This window comes from Cupressus sempervirens, chromosome 5, assembly GCF_028749045.1.
Source record: "Cupressus sempervirens isolate cs-2001-9-10 chromosome 5, ASM2874904v1, whole genome shotgun sequence".
Taxonomy (NCBI): Eukaryota; Viridiplantae; Streptophyta; class Pinopsida; order Cupressales; family Cupressaceae; genus Cupressus; species Cupressus sempervirens.
The window spans coordinates 1,037,897,736-1,037,914,414 of NC_143122.1; the positions used below are offsets into that span (position 1 = coordinate 1,037,897,736).

The 16,679-nt window shown below is 35.4% G+C and overlaps 1 protein-coding gene and 1 pseudogene across 2 annotated transcripts in view; one reads left to right on the forward strand and one right to left on the reverse strand.

The window, feature by feature from the left end:
- LOC149559480 (large ribosomal subunit protein bL19c-like) overlaps positions 1-10,345 on the forward strand; it is a 44,666-nt gene extending 34,321 nt beyond the window's left edge. For both annotated transcript variants that reach the window (XM_089833399.1, XM_089833400.1), the window contains exon 7: positions 9,970-10,345. In XM_089833399.1, the coding sequence (XP_089689525.1) occupies positions 9,970-10,075 (106 nt within the window). In that variant the 3' untranslated portion in view covers positions 10,076-10,345. The remainder of the gene's footprint in view (positions 1-9,969) is intronic.
- A 3,202-nt stretch (positions 10,346-13,547) lies between these two features.
- Positions 13,548-16,162, reverse strand: LOC149559481 (glutathione reductase, chloroplastic-like; annotated as a pseudogene).
- Between the last annotated feature and the right edge of the window lie 517 nt (positions 16,163-16,679).

Here is a 16,679-nt window from a genome sequence, read left to right on the forward strand (position 1 = left end):
AACATCTTCATTCACAGGATGACTTGGGGAACAAAAGGCTGATTGGGCCTCTAGCTCTTGAACTCGTTTACTTTGACCTTTGGAAATTGCAATTAATAACCTCATCTTCTTTCTTTTACATAGATCTCTCTTGCAAGGGATTCCTCATACTGCTGTTGTTGCAATTCCATCTCCTGCTGATTTTGATAAACTTGATAGGAAAGCTTCCAATCCTGCTGCATGTTATTCTCATTTTCTCTTTCTATAGACTGCAACTGCTATTGAATATTTGACCATATCTCATTTATGCCCATATTGTTAGCATGCTGAAAATGATTCTATAAATAAGCATGTTGTCTTGATAGGAGATGGGTTTCTTGGGATTGTTGATGTACATTAGCAGGCTGCCAAAGAGCTTGAGTAGGGGTGGGCGGGTGGTAACCGTATGGAGCTTGCTGGAAATTTGCTTCTACATGTTTTTATATTCTTTTGGGCAAAACCAACAAAATATGCTTCTTGATATGGTTGGTAGGATTTGATATGGGGAGGACTTTCATGAAAATGAGGGTGATAAGGCATGCTTGTATGAAAAAAGTGTAATGCCCCGCTCGGAGATCCTTGGAACAAGGATGAAATAGAAGCCAAGATAATTTTTTTTAAAGCAAGTATGGATGTACTCGACACTCAACATACTAGGATCACATAGATCGCAACAGAAGACTTAACCACAATCCTGACAACCAATGGATCTCCAAACGCCACAACCTAACAAACATGACCAAATTGAAGAACGAAAACCAAAGACGACATCAGAACACAAAATCTCTGATCTGTCGAATCATGGAACCACAAGCAATCCTAAAAGGTACTCAAAAGTCCAAATTGCATTCTCCGAGAAACAGCAGAGAGGTCCCCTGTTTTTCATGCGAGAGAATAACAACTGACAATCTCATGCGAGGAAGTACCTCTTCGTGCGAGAAAGTACACTGAACCACATGAGGAAACACCATCTCGCGTGAGGACATGCTTGGCACAACAGCCAAAACACCCAAATTTGGTGTGGGGTTTCACGCAAGGATTCACCCAAGTCGCGCGAGGAAACCCAGCACACCATGCAAACATTTGTATTCTTGTGCGAGAAAGTACAATTTTGCGTGAGGATACAAATCAGCAAGTCAAAAAACATAAAATTAAAAAGCTAGGAAATAAATTTCCTCCACACCGAGGAGTACCCAATCTACATAGATTGAGGAATGAACACTCGAGAACGATAGCTGCTAGACGAATCTGCATCTAACCATTTAACACAACAGTGAAGGGAAATAACTGAAAGCAACATTGCAGTGTATAGAAGCAACATCGCAATGTACTAAAATAACAAACTAAGTGCGTGGTTCCTCCCAACCTTAATAGCATCGTGAGACCATTGTGGGTCCTAGCCATCCCCCATGCGTAACATCCCAAACCACTAACCAGATCGTTGGAGCTATTTTATGATGACTACTAAAATGTGCTACAACATAAGAATAAGGAAATCTAACATGCTAGAAGTAAAGCATAAGAGAATCCTACAAATCAAACTCATCATCTAACATATGCTAAACATGAAGAGGAAATCTAACATGCTAAACCAAAGCAATAGATACTCCAACGAAGCAATTTACATTATCTAATCATATGCTAAACATCATAATATAGGAATGCGTCAAATAAACTAGCATCATCTAAAACATGATATCCAAGCATTCCAATGAAAGCATAAATCACAAGAAAGCATACTTCGGAACCCGAAGTATCAAGTGAAAACATCCAACAACGGTGAATGCGTGGAAACGCGAAGAAGACATAATGTAGACACATAATAGATGCATTCTTGATTAATGCCTTACAGTTCACTAGAGTCAAGACGATAATTTACTTCTTCAATAGAATCTTGCAACCACAAGTGATCATTAGTACACGTGTATATATAAGTTTCAAGGAAGATGCAAGTCAAGATAGTTTATTCCATGTTTGACATAATCGCCGAAAAATCAGCGAGTTTCTACTAATCGTCGAGTTTTTGGGATTGACGAGTTTTCCCAGATTTGATTGCAACTCGGCTAGAGGAAAAATCTGCTAGTTTTTCAAAAAAAACTCTTTTAAAAAAAAGTTATTATTATTATTATTTTTTTGGTTGATAAAAACAGAAAGCAAAAAGCCTATATATAATATAAAATAGAGAATTACAATATGTTAATAGAGATGGGAAGAGGAAGATGTGATTTGTGATGATGTATTTACTTCTAGTTTGACACAAACTATTTACTATTATGCTTCCTGCCATTAGCATTCCACATGAGAATGCGATTTTGTTCCCACTATGCATTTATATCTATCTAAACTTTGCTTGTTTCTTTTGTGTTCTCTTTAATTAACTCATTACATGCATCTTATCATTGAATTTTGCAAAAGAAATGTATTTTAATTAAATTTAAGCAGTTTTTCAGGTTCTTGAGTTTTTTTTGAAAAATTGGCCAATTTTTTCCTGAATAAACTTTTTGGGGCTTGGCGAGTTGTTGCCGAGTGAGAGGTTTCCAACTATGGTTTATTCCAAGCTAATCTCATACTTCCACACAAGGTGGCTTACTTAGGGGGATGATTGTTTTGTTTTGCACTTATTATCATTCTTTAGTCGAGAAGAACACTTAGGATGTAAACAGATTGCTTAGGCACCAAACTCAATGTGGTCTTCCTCAAGGTTTCTAATGGATCCAAGCCCACGATACCACCTTGAAATGAACTCAAGGCAACTTGTTCCCATCTTGGTCAAATCTCAAGGCAACTATAGGGATGCTGATCCTACCCATCTCAGAATAACCAATGGGTTGGACTAGGCTAAATACACCTTTGTTCTCTCTCCTGAGGCTACCTTTATAGGTAAGTAATAAACTATATGTGAATTAAAAAGATCATGTTATTATGATATAAATCTGGTCTAGAAGGATTGATGAGATACAATAGGTTGCTTTGACACCAAACTCAACGGTCTCGCTCAAGGTTCCAGTGGATCCACGCCCTTAATCCCATCTTGGCGTAACCTGAAGGCAACTTGATCCCATCTTGGTTAATTCTCAAGGCATCTTATAGGTACGTTCGTCCTTACCCATTTCGGAATGATCTGTTGGCTGCATTTATACAGCCTTTTCCCATATTGTATCCCTATCTATCCCTTCTTGCCTAGATTTTATAATGGGACTGGGCATGGATATTATATAAATAAATTGATATGCTTACCTCAAGATGCACATGTCTTAAACAGAATCTTCCCTTATATGTTGGTGGTGTATTTTTATGTATTACTTCTTTTTCTTCTTGAAATACATTCCATATTAAATAACCTAATGTTACATAAGGGCAACCACTTATTACTGCATGTTCTGATTTCCCCTCTTGATTAGGAAACCATTTCATCTTCGGAACTTCTAGTGATAGGCTCTACTCGTATGTATACAGAAATCAAGTTGCATAGAGTGCTGCCTGTGTTTTTTTATAATTGATGATATTGCTTGTGCCAGTAGTTTATTTGTATGCAGTACACAGAGCCAAAATTGTCTATAGTTCAATATGAGAAGTAATCATTTCCTCTATTTATTGCTTGTTGTTCCATATATACATCAGAAAGGTAATTGACTGTTCTGACTCTCATATGACTTGAATGTCTTCTGTACTTGCTGGGTTTGATATGGTAAAAAAATATGTTTATAATCTTCTCTTGTGACCATTTAGGTGTAAAATAAAATTCTCTATCTCCAGTAATTTGTTAAGCGCATGTATTGACTGATAAATTACTGGCTATTGTAATTTCTCTTTTCCTCCAATGTGTTGTCTTTTTCTTATGTGGTATGATATCTTGCTTAGTGCTGTATTAATATAATAATCGTTTCTGCTGTTATTGGCTGGGTATGTCTTAGCAGATAGTAGTGTAAATGTTATTATTATTTTTCTTCCCTTCGACGTTTGAGTTCTGAGCATTCGCATGGCTGAGAGAAGTGTAATGATCTGGTTGAATGACTCTGGATGCCAACTCCTATTTTCTGTCTTAGTTACGAATCTTAGTTTGGCAATAGAGAGCTATTCATGCGATCAGATTTCCACAATCCATGATAGTTATTTTACTAAGTTTCTGGATTAGTACCATAATGAAGAGCTACGTTGAACTTTATGATTGCTTGATAATATCCCCAATCTTTCCCCAACTGTGTTTCTTCCAATCATAACTGACATTCCTCTAAAATCTGAGAATTACATGGCAATCCTGAACACGGAAGACCATAGCGAAGTTTTCTTTGGACCAATCAAATAAATCGGAGTATTCTGGTTTGGATAGTACTGCAGCTGAATCTTTATCCGATTGATTAATGTGTAAAATAAATATAATCTTGTCATGCAGATCCATCAAGCACACTCTAATTATTGTCAACTTCAAATCTCTATTTCACATAAATATTGTGTGTGGGTATTGTCTGATAATCTTTGGAACTTCCATTCTTAATTTATTTTTACCAATGATGCATAGCCTGATCTTTTATAATCTGTCCTTGAATCTGGAGAATTCATTAAGTAATTTTTGTCCACCATTATAAGTGGTCTAAAGAGATAAATCTGTTTGTAATTGCAGAGTCAAATCTGTCTGAATTCTATCAGAGTATTCCTGGGGGTCTCGTTACTGTGCTTGTTTGATGTTCTTACCGATGGATGGATATCCTTATTATTTATAACCTTCAAGGCCACTGTGTGCAGTATACTGTCAACTTACCACCTGAAGATGTTCTCTGTGCCTTTTTTTGCATATAAGTCTTTATGCAAATTTCTTTCTACTGCTTTCGATCTCCAATCAAATCGGTTCTTAGCATATTTAGGTATGCTGTGTAGGGACGTGTATGTTTAGGCTTCAATCTGGAAGGAATATTCTTCGTCCAACCATCAATATCCAAATTACACAGTTATTCCCATTCACACCAAAGGAAAAATCTTGTGTGAACTTTGTTCTGATTTCAACTGAGTAAAATGATGGTCTCGCAAACTCAAATGTAGAAACATGGATAGAAGGTAACCAATTTCCTATGAATGTCTGTCATAGTGCCTCGCAACTTGGATGACCTTTAGAAGCTCTCGATAGTAGAGTCGGGCTTTGAAAGAAAATTAGAGTAGAGATTTTGTAATCCAAGCACAATATTTTTTTATTAATCATCCCTTCCATATTCACGACAACTTAATATTTCCAACACTAAGTATTATGTTTTTGGTTGTAACAACTACACTTCCGCTAAGCATTAGAACTTGAAATTCAGTGCCAAATAAATTCACAGGGTCAACAATATTATTATTCACTCCCGAAATATTATAACAAACAATCTCTGTCAGTGCCAGCAAAATCTAATCAATAGTTCGCTTAACATTATTAGTCTGGCAAATGCCTTTTCACTTAAAATAGGGTATACCATATAATTTTTTGAAAGCTCTGACAACGATACAAAATATTTTGAAAGTCAATACTTCTCATTTTATTACAACAAATGATTTTCTGGAGCTCCCGTGCTCTGATATTTCTGTTGACAACAGATGGTGGGTTGGTCCAGAACCTTAATGGCAGAAAAAAAGAAGTTTACTTGCTGTAGAGGATATAAACAGAAGAGTTTCCTTTTGTCTGCTCCCACTCGCACTAGATAATGCACTAAAGTGTTGGCAGAGATTGTTTTCCAGTCCGAATACATTCATCTCCAACAAACATTCTTTCAATTTGCAAAGTCCCTGAAATAGCTTTGATATGACTAAATATTTTCACACGCTGAACCAGAGGGTCGTACTTTTAATATATCGAGACTCCCATCTTAGAAATTTTAACCTAAGTAAATATATGTTCAGTTGCTTCAAAAATCAATCAATATGAATTTGTTTTTGAATCCTTGTTATTTTTCTTAAAAGACCCCTTCTCATAGACTTTTCTGTAAATTTTCTTCTCATAAAATTCATCTGAATATCCAACACGATGGCGGGTTCGATGCTCTGATACTATTTGTAATGTCCCTATTAGGACAGTAATTTATTTGTTTTCTAAGCTTTTACAGACAAAAAAAATTATATTTCTATTTAACTGATTCATCCTTCTCAAAATTTCTTTATTCAATATATATACTTCTCTCATTCTAATAAGAGTCATGACTTTACATAAATAATAGTTATATTATATTTGATAATATAATTTAATAATTATATTAATAGCATATATTATATTAGTAATATAAATTATGTCAAATATATTAATGTCAATATTATTACCTATAATGCATAATATATTTACTTTATACTATATATATTTAGATTATTAATCTAAATATTATATAATATTTAATTCTCATATTTCATATTAGTATATTATGCAGTAAATATACTAAATTTAACATTTTAAATATTTTATTTATTTAATTATATAGGTTTTATCTTGACAGGGATATCACAAGATAGCTCACTCTCTGCTTTGACATTGGTTTGGTTCTTTGTGATCAACCAGTAATCTATTCCTATACAGATCAAATGTGTTCTTATCTTGCTTTTCCGACTGTCATAGTTATCACCATCAAATTTAAGACTGTCCTTCCTGTAAGCCATTGTAGACCTCCTCAAGTTGCTAAGTTTCCTTCTTAAAGAGGACCCAATGCTCTGATACCAATTGTTAAAAAGTAATGTTATCTTACACACACCAAACATGGAAAACATCATTCTTTTATACCTTTTACAAATAATTAATTAGGTTGGCCTATTACAACTTCCCAAATGTGCAATTAATTACATAGGACCATGGTAAGGCATACCCACCTTCATAAGCATCAATGCAATCATTACATGAAGTTTCTCACATGTTACAATGTGAATATAACATTTGCCAATGATATTACGTGCTACAATAACATAGTCAATGGCCACTAAAATACATTGCACATTACATGCAACTTTTTCAGAATAAGCTAAATGACTGAGGAAACCGAAGATGCACGCACGAACACATCTTCAACCAGCTTTCCATGCTCGCCAACATTGATTCCTGTCCGCCATTAAGATATAGTAAAAACTTTACAAGTGCCTTTCGGTCATATTTTCCTGCACAGTAGTTTGCTACCAGTCTTCACAAAACAATCGATAACTAATTCAAAACATCATATAAAGTACAACGAACTTCTACACAAATGTAAGCTTGCGTATACAAATAAGTCAATCACTGTCTGTGCCGATTTGTTAAGTAGTCTGCATATACATAATCTATGTCTGTCATAAACTAAAGAACATATGTTGTCATCAATGACAAACCTGCCATTAATACAACATCTCTGCAACACTCCCAAGTGCCAACAATATTCTCAATTCCTAGCAGGTTAACCCCTTCCATGGACAACAAAGGAAAAAGAGTGTTTTCGTTTTTGGGTAAAAATTGCCAAACAATATCCTATTGCAGCAAAAGAATCCCTTGTCACGGGACATACAAAGTAGTGAAAAAAATGGAGTTGTGTTTCCAGAACCCAGGTGACGCGGACATAAGACTTGCCAGTAAATCCCAATGTGTGGCATGAAAAACAGGTTGCTCAAAGCAGGGAACTCAGGTCACGTGCTAGAACATGATTTTTGTAAAAATTGCTTGAAAAAACCATTGCAAAAAATAGTGTGAATATTGTATTCTGAAGAAAAAACTCTTCTCACAGGAAAACCCCTTTGTGCAATTTTCAGAATCCAAAACACTGCCACAAAAACTGTCGCGCAACATTATAGAAGCTTCACAGGTCTTAGAAAATATAGATGTGTGACACAAAACAGAGAGAAAATTTGATTATTATCAGAGAAAACCCTTGATAATCTTTGATTTTGTTGTGAAACAATTCCCGCATGGTTTTTATCAGAGATCAAATTCGCAATTTTTATTCTATAAAAATTGATCAAAAACTCTTCCGAAAACAGTCACAACCAACAATTTGTCAAAGAAAATCATGGACTTGCAAACAAGAAGAAAAATTATTCAGAAATTTGCTGGTAAATATCCTTGATCTCCAGTAGTAAAACCCTTTCGAAAAACCCATGGTTTTTAAAAAAGATAAAATCTCATGTTTTTTGTTTTTTAAAAAACCGATCAAAAGTTTCTAGAAATTTCTATGAAATTTCCAGGTAAACATTCCTTGATTTTCATTATCCAAATGTCACGAAAAACAATAGGTCGTAAGTTGCAGGAAAAATAAATTCCATGTTACCAAAAATCTTTGTATAGATGCCTGTGGTTTTTAATTTACTAAACAAAGCTATACTCCTTAAATAAGAGATTACAAAGAGCTTTCCATAACAGAAATGATTGAGAACTAAAGAAAAAATTGAAAGATACTAAAAACTAAGCGACTTAAATGACCATTAGACACTAAATATAACAATATTACTTTAATGTGCCCCACTGCACCAGGTGCAAAAAAAAAACTTGCAGTTGCAGAGATCTGTGCAAGGTATGAGTAGGATAAATCATGAACAACAGAGTGCAAAAGCATAGTGACACCAGGTTAGGTTTTTTGCATCAATCTTCTTACACTGCACATGGTTTTTGTCCTGTAAGTGCATCAGACTTGATAAATCATCCAAACTTCCATCAGCTTATTTGATGTTAAAAGACAATTTTAAAAAAAATCTTGTATTGTATATTGTTGTCATTGTTTTGGCAGCATTGCTGAAGTTTACCAAAAACTGATATTGACATACAACTTCCGTGAACTGAGAGAGTCTTCAAATATAGTACTGAGAAGAAAAATGAAAATTATCAAAACAATTATTTGATAAAGATTGCATCTCCCACATATTTGCAAGATGAATATGAAGAGCTTGTAAACAGATTACAATTAATGTGTATCCAATAACACAATAAGCAAGACAGAAAATTCATTACATATCAAAATTTGGAACTTGTTCATGTCTTGTAAAACTGGAGATGTAAAGGAATTACCAATTTGTTGTTACACTAGGCTTTCATCGAGGACATTCGGTTATGCAGAATATTTATGTTTAGCAACAAGCATTTTCTATCAAATTACCAATTTTTGCTGGGAGTTTGCTATCACCTTACCATTTCTTTGAATGTGAGTAAACTGAATTTCAGTGAAGGCAGGTATTATATTCTGTGAATCAAAGCAAAGAAAATGTAAATCTGCCTATGTTGAACAGTAAAAGACAAGTCTATGTTTCTATTGATAATTCTATTTATCATTTCCAACAATCATGGAAGTAATGCTCATCCTTAAAGGTGGTTTCATGTCGAGTAAGGTCATATCTATTCAATGCCACTTTCTTTTTCACTTTTCTGAATCTATGGCTGAGAAGAACATGGCAGATTTGCTCTCAGTGGAGCTTTTGAACCCCATCACGCTGTCTGCTCAGCAGATACTACTATTATTCTAGAACTCATCAAGGTTCTACAACAACCCTTTGTCTGTACAAAAGGTGTTGTCATTGATCTTAAGTAGATGGTCTAGAGCTCACCTTTGACTTCCTCTCTGTTATAAAGTTTAACCCTCTCGGTGATTCATTTTGGATCAATTTTTGTTTTCATGACTTACAGAGAATCTGCCTCTAATGACAGGACATCTTCGAGAATCAGAGATGTAATTTAAGGTTTTTATACCGTGCTATTTTAAAGAACTAATGTCTACATACACATGGCACCATTAGAATTGAGTTTTAGTGTGTAGATTGCAACTGATTTCAGATTAGAAGAGTTTGACTGTTTATGGGAAAAGCATTCTCTTTCTTCTTTACTCTATTGTCAACTAAAATACTGATACATTTTGCATGTTTGTGGTATTTATGGATCTGGGTTTCTGTTGAGAAGATTAAAGCTGTTTTCTTTATCTTTTTAAAATTCTTGTTCAACAATCTGCTCTAACATGATATTTGTCTTGTCCTTGATTCTATTTGTTGATGTCACAGCTATTCACCAAATATCAAACAAATAAAAGTTGTGGACAAGAAAAGAGTGCGAAGGGCAAAACTTTACTATCTTCGGGAGAAGATGGGTTCCAGTGGTAAAAAATAAAATACAAAATTCCCATGAATTTGTCAGCTTGCTGCAGGAGGGTTGTAATTATGAAGATGAAATATTGCCTGAATTTAAGTGAATGTTCAAAATATATGGTGCAAGTCTATATGAAGGGCCATGTTTAACACAATGAAAGATGGCATTCACTTCAGCAGTTTCTGGGTTTTTTGGTATTTGTAAGCATTTATGACATTGTTTTTGACGAATGTAAATTGAAGCAAGCTGAGATATAGCAAAGAAATATGCTTTTTGTTTCCTGGCACCAAACATGTCCAATATTTTCTTTTTTGCTACCACTTCAATGCTTTTTGATTTTTCTAATTTGAGTTTTGTACAATCCGTTGAATAAGATGCCTAGATGGAAGCCCTTCTGAATGTAAAATTGCTACCTAACTCATAATGCAGATTAAAGTTATGCACAAAATCTCTCTCTCTCTCTCTCTCTCAGATGATTCTCATTTTCCCCCATTCTAGAGGTATAAACTTCTTATCGGAGATTTTTGATTCTCTTAATTTGTGATGCTGCAATCTTTAATACTTAATAAAAGATGGAAAATTGATGTTCCTCTCCACACCACAAATGGCTAATGGTACACTTTTGCACTTGATCTCATTGTACCCCTTCATTGTAGTACAGATCTCAAATATACATCAATTGGTGGCTGTAATGTTCCCTTTGCAGGCTTAATCAATTGGCAGATTGTAATATCCCGATCCTAGATATTTGCTGATTTCTTTTTAAAACAAATTACCCAGAACTAAAACCTTGCTGATGTCTCGAACACAAACGAATACAATTCAACAGCTGACAAATGTTTAACAAGCTTCTTCTTCTTAATAATAATATTCAAACTCAGAAATAGGCAAATGGGATACAATACGATGTTTTAACCAAAAAGTTTCTTCACCAATTAATAACCAGTTCCTTTCAGCTTTATATTAAGAATTCCAAGCATAAGCAGATGTAATACGAACAGCAATAAGAAACTAGTATTTTCCCAAATAAATTTGTTTGCCTCAGAATGATATTAAAGACTCAAGCATATAAAAGTGTATTACAAATCAGTAGGATAAAAACTAGTAGTTCTTCAACACTCCTAAACATGTTATTGCATTATACAAGAGCAATACAATAACCAAACAAAATCTCAATCCTAAATACAGATTTAACAGATTGGAATGCTAGGATAAGAACCTGTAAGCGCTACTGAAACACCTGAAGTGATGTTTCTCGAGACAATGGTTTTGTGTCCATTGCTTGCTACGTCCTCCAATTAGCTGAAAGCTGAGGCTTTCTGAGACTCTCGCAAGAGAGGAAATTGAATTGAATAATAAATCAAGCCAGCAAAAGGAAGAAGCCTTTTCTCCTTTTATTCTCGCAACAATGACCCTTCGACTTCCTTTCTGGGTTTCGTCTTATCTCTCCTTGTTCTTTTGTGATCACAAAGAATATTAATTTGACCTCTAATAATAAACCTCTGGCTTACATAGTCAAATTTAATATTATAAATTCGTTCCCTCTTAATATTTCTAATGTCCCCAAAGAAGGGACATTACAAATCTCCCCTCCTTGAGATTGCTTGCCCCTCAAGCAATATGTACCAGGATCCCATATAAATCTGTAGTTAATCCAATAGCCCAAACTGACAACAAACCTGGTCAAACTGTGAAGCACGGTACCACTCTGTAAAATACCTATCAACCGAATTTTTGGATCCCGTATTACTCTTTGAAAAAACTTTGCACCTGGATCCCAAACCCTATTGTCGTAACCAACCGATATGATAAGATAGAAATGTAACAGTGAACTATGCATGATCCAGTAGATGATGACAACTTGACCTAAATAGATGATGTAACAAACAAGTCGCCCAAAAATTGAGTGTAACATCGTGGGTGCAACAAATACCAAACTGTTATCTTCAATCTGGAGAATCTTCAAGTACATAGGTACTATGAATAAGAATAAAATTGAAAGAGCATTCCTTATGATCAACATATAACTCTCCTCAAAATTGCACCAAAAGCTATCCAAACACTGATGTAAATAATCTAGCCAACTTCTGTATGGTGTGACATTAGGAACCCAAAGTGGATTGTTCCTATGATGCACAACCGTAGTCAAATCACCATTTCCATCTTGTGACTCATATTCCATGCTAGGAATCGTATCAGGATGCCATATCTTGAAATTAGAATCATCTTCTTCATGATAATCAAAAGGAGAGTTCTCATTTATCTCAAAGAGAGAATTATCATAAATCTAATCAGCATCTACTTCAAACACGAGATTATCAATAAGCTGAAAATGATCTGAAACAACACTTGATCGCTTGAGGCAATTATCCAAAACATATGTTTGTTGAATGTTATCCAGTTCATCAATTACCTCTAGGAAGAATTCTTGCCTCTCTCTATCCTCCTGCACCTGAGAGTGCTGCATGATCCTAGTCTGATTTTCTACTTCTTGAAGGGAAATCCAAGCATCATTCAATGCCTCTTGTGTTTCCTTAAGCTCTTTATTGAGCTCCTTAATCTCATTCCTTTCTTTATTCAGCTGGTCAATATGTGTTTTAGCAACCTTAAGAATGTTATACTTGTCGGAAAGAAAATATAAATAATCCGATTTCATATTTTCCAGAGCTGATTTGATCACTTGCAAATCAGAAACAAGCCAATCTGGTTCCATTCCCTTTTGAACCTTCCTGTAGAGATCTTCCACCAATTTGTGAATGTTGTCACAACGAACCAACAATGCCACAACCGTGTCATTACTAACCTTCAGCTGATTCTTTCAGGTATGCATTTCATTATTGTCCCGTTGAAGTGGTTCAACGTCTTGCAGTGTTATCTTATATTGTTCCTCCACATTCATGTCATGGGCATCAGAGAGATATGGTTCATCAAGCCAAGATCCCATCCTTCTATAACCTTGTGTGCAACATACCTCATCAACTTGCTTGTCAAAGCTAACCTCCAAATCTCCCACGAAGAAACTTGTGCCCTGTGTAACATCTTTTACGTGTTCGTGAGAAGGCTGTAAATCAAAGGTAGTTATCTGATGTTCTTTTCCAATACCCTCTATTCGATGATTTTGGTCGGCCAAAAATTCTTCATACATACTATTGTGTTGATCTTTTGTAAGGAGATCCTGAAACAAATCCTAATACTTTCTTTTTGCCACATCAATCTTATTCTGTTGCCCTAGATGAAACTCCATGTAATCACTGAATGATAAAACATTCTGAATTCGGGGAGGAAGTCTTTGAGACTCCTTGTAAATGTTGAGTATTTTTGCTCTTATAACGGATTCTGAATCCTGGGTTAAGTGCTCTTGTGGTTTCATAGTACTTTTCTCCATTGCTTCAACATCTTGATTCTCTCTTCGCAAGGACTGATAAGTACCTTGAAACATTGCCTCACCACTTCTAAACCTTGAAGTTTTTGTCATGCGTTCATCATATACTACCTATTCTTTTTTAGTGAGGCTGCCCGTTGCAATTGGAGTTGTAGAAAGTATATATCTGTAGTTTGGTTTCGTAGGTTCATTGCTAAATATAGATTTAGCAAATGCCCCTCCTTCCATTATGGTAGCTAGAGTCAAATTTACCCTATTAGTCACATCACCAACAACCAAGATTGATTCAACAAATGACCTTGAGCATTCATCTACCTCAATGGTACCATTCTTGGCCAGTTTTACTCCAACCTCTTCTAACCCCAATTTCTTAGTATTTGGAACTTGATTAGTTGCAAACATAACATGTGAAAAAAAAAAAAAACCTTCAACAAATTGTTTAGTGGTTTTCAACGTAACCCATTTGATGTTTTTCTATAGCTTCTGGAGATTCTTCAAAATGAAACTCAACTCCTCTCAATGCCCTTTGCTCTGCTACAAGATCTCTAATCTCATCAAAGCCTCTCAAACCTTCTTCTGGCAGATGAGAACATGTACATCATTGCGTAATCTATTGACAATGCTAGCACATTCCAAGGCAATGAAACCAGCTCCTATAATGGCAATTTTGTCTGGGAGTGAAGGTAAATCTAGAGCAATATCAGAATTAATAGCAAATTCTTTTCCAGGAATTTGAGGAGTAATAGGATGACCACCTACTGAAACAAGTATGTATTTTGCAGAGTATAAATTTTCCACCCTCTTCCCTGAATGTGGATCAACAATCCTTCCAAGACGTTCTATCAGAGTTACACCAGCATTGTTTAAGACATTTTTATACATCCCAGTTAACCGCCTAAGTTTTGCATTGAGAATAAATTTAAAATCTTTGTATACTACGCTAACTTAAATTTGTTGTTGGTTGATGAAATATGTGGGCCTTGACTCTGATTGTTTTCTCTGTTTTTCAGAATGATGTCGACCTTGGATTAGTAGTGCTGCAATACTGTAGTCTATGTTAATTCAATAGTATTGGCAAAATAAAATATACCAGGGGTAGTGCGATTAATTAAAACCTCATGCCAGAATGTATTTTGAAGATGTTGTTGTAGTAGCCCGGTTCAAACTATTAAGATTTCCAGCCACGTCCCTCACAACGACTACAGGTATGCTATTAAATACTCGCATGTGTTTACAATAGTTCTAGAGCGTCTGACCTAGTAGACGTTACACCTGGGGTATACTCCATTTGTCTTGGCATCCGCTTGCTTCTATCGTTACTCCTAGTACAGGCATCTTTTTATTTCCTGTCTGTGAACCTTTACTCTTATTGGCAACTTATTTGATTCATAAATGTAACAAAGAACGACGGATTCTCATTCTTTCTCATGCACCATACACTTCACAATTTTGGTGTATTTTTTTTATCGAAATGTGCTCATACGAGTGGATTTTGTTTCTGGGGGGTTACTGTAGAAGTCTGTTGGTGTAGATTGTGGTAGTTGTGAAATGTCTTAAGACCCCTGATAATACCTGCCGCATTCCACCAAGTCCTTGCAATCTTCTTTAATCCCGCTTGCTGCTCTCTCCATTAGTTCTTGTTTGTTCAACGCTACAATGAGAGTGACCCTGTGCGCAATGTGCTAGTGGACTAACTTGGGGTGCCAATGTTCTGCCCTTCCTATAACTGATTCTTATACTGCAGAACATATGTAAAAAAAAACATGTATTATACATGCGTATGGTCATGTCTAATACCTTATACTCCTGGGTTGCGGCTTCTCCTTACTAATGAGCCTCCAATAATCCTAGCACCCAATAACAAACGTTAAATATGGTGTTTCCTCAAACATTTGTTTCAATCTCCATGATTTGTCGTCTTCCTTTCTATGACATCTGGTTTGTCTCAGTATCATGGCGATTCATTTCTCTGCAATTTTTTTACGTCTAGTAATGTTATGAGGATGCCCTTGAAGGAACCCAACTCCTATCAATACAATGTCGTCCTACAACACTGCTTGGTTTTTTTTTTTTTTTTTTCTTTTTCCTGCTGCTGGCTTTAACTCGAAAAGAGGAGAATCCCAATGGTTCTGTCTATCTGGCTTTTCAAACCTTCTTACGCTCTCCTTGCTTAACGCAACTCCGTTTGTAGTATGTAAAGAAACTCTTCTGTGTATAATCACGACAACAGTTTTGAAATTCACAAAATATATTTTAGAGTACAGTTTCTTCTTGAACAAAGTTTTCCAGGTCCACCGATAGAGAATCTTACTGCAAAATCTGACATCAATATGAGCTCGTAACTAGTATTATATAGATTCTCATTGAGTTCATCAGAACTGAATTCTTTCCTTCCAAACTTGAGAATACACCACAGATAATATCAAATACCGAGAAATCTTTAATGTGACATTTCAACCCATTCTTTAAGAATATAATGACACCAAATTATCTTGAAATAGAGTCCCTTTTTCCCGCAAAAATCCAACTCTTTGTGATGAACTAACACATTCATAAACAAAACACTACACTACAATATTGAAGTAAGTAAAGAGTTATACAGACCCGTGAGCTGGTAAGGGCGTCGACAAGAACACTGGCATACACTGAGATTTGGATGCTTCTCCTTCTGCACCAAGTCGATTGGAAAACTCTCTTTCTCGTGCCCTGGGAGAAGACGAAACCATGTCTCTAACTCTAATGTGCAGATATGAATCTGAGATGATGACTCAGGGCCAGTATTCAAGGTGTGTAGTTAGACTGTGTCGAGTTCGCTATCTCTCACTAGTTAATTGTTGTATGTTTAGAAAAATGAACCCACCCAGGCAACACCAGAATTTGTTTTGATAAGTTGTTATGAAAATATACCTTCGCTAAAACTCCGGTATGCAAATACTATATGGAGCCAATCTGACCCTTCAGGATGGCAAGGTACATGGCCCTAATATAAATTCACAAGATGGCAGGAAGACCAGCTCTGATACCACTGTAATATCCCGATCCTGGATATTTGCTGATTTCTTTTTAAAACAAATTACCTGGAACTAAAACCTTGCAGATGTCTCGAACACAAATGAATACAGTTCAACAACTGACAAATGTTTAACAAGCTTCTTCTTCTTAATAATAATATTCAAACTCAGAAATAGGCAAATGGGATACAACACGATGTTTGAACCAAAAAGTTTCTTCACCAATTAATAA